This window comes from Euprymna scolopes, chromosome 39 (genome assembly GCF_053919585.1).
Source record: "Euprymna scolopes isolate OS-2025 chromosome 39, ASM5391958v1, whole genome shotgun sequence".
In the NCBI taxonomy this organism is placed as follows: Eukaryota; Metazoa; Mollusca; class Cephalopoda; order Sepiida; family Sepiolidae; genus Euprymna; species Euprymna scolopes.
This window is the reverse complement of record NC_136520.1, coordinates 69,680,156-69,686,155: the sequence shown is the minus strand read 5'-3', so window position 1 is coordinate 69,686,155 and position 6,000 is coordinate 69,680,156. Positions and strand designations below refer to the sequence as shown.

Below are 6,000 nucleotides of genomic sequence, written 5' to 3'. Positions count from 1 at the left end.
ACCATGAGGAGAAACAGGAACTCTCGGAGAAATTGACCAACTTGCAAGTGCTGATGAGTAAACGAGAGGAAAAATCTCAAAGACACAGTAAGAATTCTTCAGTTGCATTTTATTTTTGTTTAGTCCAAGGCCATCCCTATAACAGGCCAAGCATTCCTGTAAGTGGTGTCTTTTACTGGAGGTGATGTGAATTTTCTTAGATAATTCTTCTATAATATAAATCTCACCTGCCTGTTTAAATGTATGTATGTATGTATGAACGTTGGTATGTCTGCCTAAAACTTGCGATAAAGGCAACGGATTTTCAGGAGATCAGTATCGTTTTTAAGCTTGACTCTTCAAACGACAAATATCGAAAAATTGGCTAAAAACATTAATTCCTTCACACTCAATTGGGCACTTTTCTACAGGGAGGGGGTCGCTTTTTTCGCTACTATTTTCGAAAGTCATACCCTCTTTTCAATTGAATAGCCTTAATTTAAACTTTCGCCACTTCCGGTTTTGCAATGAATGCAATGGCAAAAGATGTCACTTTTTTTTTTTTTTTCACATTCTTTTCCTCCTTCGCGGTACGGGTTCGAGCCTGCCTTCCTACTACCACTTTTTTTATTTTGCTCAATGCCGGACACCCAGGCTAGTCTTAAATAAGAGAAGAATCCAAGTTGTCCTTGATGGTTTTACCTCAAAACAATATGATACAAATGCAGATGTGCCTCAGGGGGTCGATCCTTGGACCTTTATTATTACTGATATTCATAAATGACCTCCCTTATAAAGTAATCTCTGAGGTCGGTATATTCACTGACGACATCACACTCTATAACAAACACAAGGGGAAAATGAATGACCACATATACAAGGCAGTGGTGCAAACTCTTGAGGAAGATCTCCAATCTGTAGTGGAATGGGGACAAAAATGGATGGTAACATTCAATGCTGCCAAGACTAAGCTTGTTTCCTTTAATGATTACAAGAACACTTCTCAACCACTAATAGCAATGGCTAAAGATACGTTACTTGAAAGAACTTTGTTCAAACTCCTCAACTTAACATTCACAGGGAACATGAGTTGGAACAAATACATCAAGGGCATTGCCAAGACTGCTGCAAAGAAAGTGAGCTCTCTCTACAGTGTTCGAAAGTTATTTAAGCCAGAGAGTATTCTGTACCTCTACAAGGCCACCATTCACTCATGTGTGGAGTATTGTTGCCACATTTGGGCTGGTGTATCTGCTATTATGGTTCAAAAAAGAGTGATCAACCTAATAGGTCCCACACTGTCAGTTAGACTTCAATCTCTGTCCCATCGACAAAATGCTGCATCCCTCTGCCTGTCTTACAAGTATTTTAATGGTAGGTGCCCTGACGAACTACAAGCCCTTGTACTCCCTTGATGTAAATACCCCCGACAAACCCGTCAAGCAGCAAGGTTCCACCCCTACACAGTAAAGATCCCCAGATGCTAGAAAGCCTTCTACTCTAATAGTTTCTTCCCTAGAACTGCTAGACTTTGGAGTTCCCTTTCAGGTTCCTATTTCCCTTACTGTGCTGACATGCAGAAGTTCAAGTGTAATGTAAACAGACATCTTGCTGCTACACTCCCTACATAGTATCCCTGCAATTTATGTCCCTTATCATAGCCCCCTCAAAGTTGCACTGTGCCTTGTTTGGGGTGAAAATGTAATTTCAAAAAAAAAAATTGATATTGCCTTTTAAGATTAGTTAAATATTGTTGTGTATTTTATATATCAAGTAAAATGAACTAATTGTTAAATTTGACAGTTATTGACAAATTCCTAGAAATTAAAAAAACAAATAACTTTCAATAAACAAAGGAATAAAAAGTGGTATTTCTTGAATAAACAATGCTATAAATATAAAAGAAAAATTTTGAAGAAAAAAAATTATAAAATGAAACTTTTCTAAAATATATAAAACTAATTAGAAAATTTGCCTTAATTGAATGACAAAATAAAACAGCAGTTCTCACAATTTTGATTTTTTAATTATTGGAAAAAAAAAATAATTGTCAGTAAAATTCAATATTATTTTTTTTTTTTTTGTAGTATACTCACAAACTTATAATCCGAATGAATTTATGATACAATATAGAAACTCAGTTAAAATGAAATTTTAGCTGAGTTTCTCTTCTCTGCAATCTCTTTCCCACAGAAGAGACGTTGAGAGCTTGTCTCTGCTCTATTGTTATTTTAATGGCAAGTACTTGCCTGACCTTCAATCTACGATCCTCCCTTGCCAAAGTTTCACAAAAACACTCATTTAGCTACAACCACTATTAACAATTTCCCCCACTATCTGTGCCTAAATATAAATGCGAATTCCATAAAGCTTTTTTCCTATAACTGGCTGCTTGTGGTACTATTATATAGTCAGGTGGGACGATATTAGAAGAGTGATATTTTTTTGTTCTCCGAACGGTACCAGATTATAACCGTATAAATCGTATGTATTATTGTTCAGCCAGGAGGATATGATATCGAAGTATAAACTGAATCATGTTGTATCAGTGAGTTATCACACAGGTATATATTACAGTTCATATATAAGAAGAATAATATAAGCTTCATATCTTTCTTTATTGTTTGAGTTCTTCTTCATTGCTGAGCTTGATGAAACATGAAATGACCAACACCATAACCAATTAAAACCTTTGTTCTTTCTTCTTTTGTGAAACCACAAGAACAACACTTTATATATTTAAAATATAAATTTATTTCAGTTGTCTCAAATGGTCTTCACAAAGAGTCTGCTTTTTAGTGTCTACATGTTTGCTCTACCCAGCCACGCTTCCTGGCCTTCTGTTCACTTTCGTGACTAACTCTCGACTCACCCGTCTGTTTACTCTCGTGATCAAACTCCAACTCCCTTCAACTGACTAAACTTCCCGACCTCCTGATCTCAGTTCTGTTACGTCATCATTCAAAAAGCACACATATCCCTTACGTGTGACCTTTTCACGTCTACCTGCCCAAGGTTATTTTGTTTATATTTAACCTAGCTAATTTATATAAACATCTTCAGCTAAAACCCATTGCTACACTTAATTCTATAAACAATAAATAACTCCCAATATAAACTATTTTAACAATATCACTGGATAGATAGATAAATAGATCAATAATAACTAATTAACTTTTAACAATGTTATTTATTGAACAGTACTCTGTTTTGCTGGTCTGCTTTCCAGCTGACTACAAAATGGTCACCTTCAAGTCCAATGTAAACAAATTCTTGTTGTGCCATCCCTTTAAATAATCAAATTATACTCAATTTCACCACTTACAACTACTATACTGTTATGCTGGTGACCACTGTACACTCATAAACCCTTATCCTCTAGTGACCTTCAGGCCTTGATAAGAAGTAACTGTCTTGTAAAAAAAAAAATAGTGAGAATGAAGAGTAGCAGCTAAAAAGATTTTGCCTTCAGTAAAAGAAATTAAATGTCGGATCCCTCTGCCTGTTAGTGATTTTGTTTTCGACTGATTTGTTTAATGGCATTTCAATAATTTTTTTAACATCGAAATATGATACCTTGTCAAACTCGTGATTCTTTCTGTTGAACTCTAGAATCTGCACAGAATTTCAAACAGAACTCTTTATTTAATCCACAAGGGTAGCATGTTCTCGTTCCATCAGCCATGACCAGGTGGAAGTAATTTACAATTGTATTCTTAGTATTGTATGTTATTTTTTTTTTTTTTAATCCTTTGAGATGAGGTTTCATAATTTGTGTATTCATTTTTTTTTTGCAGATTGTTATCCTCATCTTCATAATTGTTGTTTCATTACGTTTCCAGCATTCCTATCCCATCACGATGAACCACCTGTGTTATATATATGTCTGGCTGGTGATCATCTACCGATTAAATGGACAGTTATTTTATTTATCAATGAATACAAGACACTTTGTTTATAAAAAAAGACTTAGTTTATTTTACGATACATTTAATATACACACTTCAACACAATGACGGCGGTGGGGTGGGTGCAAACTGCGTCAATTTGTGTCCCTCAGTTGTCCGTCTCTCTGACTGTCTGCCTGTGGCTTTGTTTATCTCCTCTTTTTATTGATATCTCTTCGACCTCTTAACCTATTTCCTCGCCAGCTTGTTATTGCACTTTTTGCTGGTTTTCGGTCTGACCCATAACCGATTGAGGTCATGGATCCAGGTCGCTACAAGTCCGGGGATTCCAATATTTATTTTTGTTTGCCTAAATGTAGATTAGGTCACTTTTTCCTGGGACCCATTGTTCTTCCTGCTTGCTTGGACATTAGTTTGCTCGCACCTCTCCTTAACACCTGAAGAAGGCCAGAAGAATAGTTGGCCGAAACGTAGTGAAACAACAAAAACAACTATAAGGATGAAGATAGCAGTCCATCAAAAAATCAATACGCAAATGTATTCTTAGTATCGCCCGCATTAATGATTGACCCTTTAATGTCCAGAAGAATGTTACATTCAACTGAATTTGGCCTAATACTTCATCCATTACACCATGGGTCTTTACAGCACTCTGTATAAATTTTTTCAAGCATAAAAAACAAGGAATAAAATTTTTTTTTTATTTGTTTTTCGTGGTTATTTCATAGTATCAGAAAAAAATGCATTGTGGCTGATTTAATTCCATAATCAAATTAGTTTTGTTAAATACAAGTTTAAAAGTTTCATTTAGTACTATTGCATTTTTTATTTTAATAAATATTTGATTAATAATAATAAAAAATTAATTATGGATAAGTTACATAGACAATTTTATTGATGTAGATGTTTTATTGTTTATGAAAATCAGCAAAGCCTAATTTCTCGCATGTGTTTTCATTTTTATTTCGACAGTTCAACTGTTGGAATATCGGTTACAACAGTCTCGGATCGTGCACGACGATCTGCAGACGTCATTGGAAACGGAACGGAAGAGATCAGCAGAATTGGCTGCTGAACTGACCAAAGCAAAATCCCACTCACTGGACATGCACAACGAATGCACGAACATGCAAGTGAATTTGGTGAAGACAAAAGATGCTTTGGAACAAGAACACAGCCGTTATTTATCTCTAATGTAAGTGACCTATCTCGGATTCTTTTCTTTTTTTTTTTTTTTTTTTTACCCAAGATTCACTTCTACTTTAGAGATTTACAGAAAGATTTTAAAATGTGAAACCAAGTTCAGATTCAACGCCCAAATTTTGCTAATAGTCCAAATGGATGTGTTTAGCTGACATTCCTCACAGGCTTTGACAGACATGCAATATGCATATTTTCAAATTGATTTTATCTCAGAATATTTGTTACCTGAAAGAAATTTTAAGACAATCTATATTTCTTTCAGCACAAATTCGAAAATCGAAATCTTAAATTTCAAATAAAATCAATAGTGCCCACTTAATTGCCATGTCGCAATAATGAACATATCCAAAAATTACGAAAAATGATAAAGTAGAAAATTGATTATTAAATAAAATAGTTTTCAAAAACAATTAGCAGAAATTGAGTTTTGCTAAAAAAAAAAGGAACCGGAGAGTTTGAATTGTAACAAGGGAAGTAATTATTTTCTGAAAACTTTGGAAATCTTAGGATAATTTAACAAAACTTTGAAAACTGTTTTCATTAATAATTAATTTTCATATCTGATTGCTTTTCATAACTTTTGGATATGCCTATTACTGTGACATGAAAATTTAGTAGATACCACTGGTTTTTCTTGAAATTTAATTTTCGATTTTTGAATTTTGCTGTTGTAATAAAGAAGCGTCTGACAAAAAATATATTAAAATTTTTTTTAAAAATGTGAAACTATAATCAGCCGTTTAACTTTCATCCTAATTGAATAATAAAAGCAAACTGCATGAATATTTGAAACAAAGATTTACAAGGGTTGTTCCAAAAGTAAAACCTTTGATTTTTCTTAACTCAAAAAGTTGAAGAGCTATGAAGATAGGAGTGGTACCATTAAATCAAGCAAACTTTTGTGCTCCCA

At 34.0% G+C, this 6,000-nt stretch overlaps 1 protein-coding gene across 1 annotated transcript in view; it reads left to right on the top strand.

Moving 5' to 3' along the window:
* LOC145263843 (uncharacterized) overlaps window positions 1-6,000 on the top strand; it is a 649,003-nt gene that overhangs the window by 592,966 nt on the left and 50,037 nt on the right. Inside the window, exons 55-56 of the mRNA XM_080120917.1 lie at window positions 1-87; window positions 4,860-5,082. The exon at window positions 1-87 is cut by the window's left edge and continues 109 nt beyond it. Of these exons, the coding sequence (XP_079977043.1) occupies window positions 1-87; window positions 4,860-5,082 (310 nt within the window). The remainder of the gene's footprint in view (window positions 88-4,859; window positions 5,083-6,000) is intronic.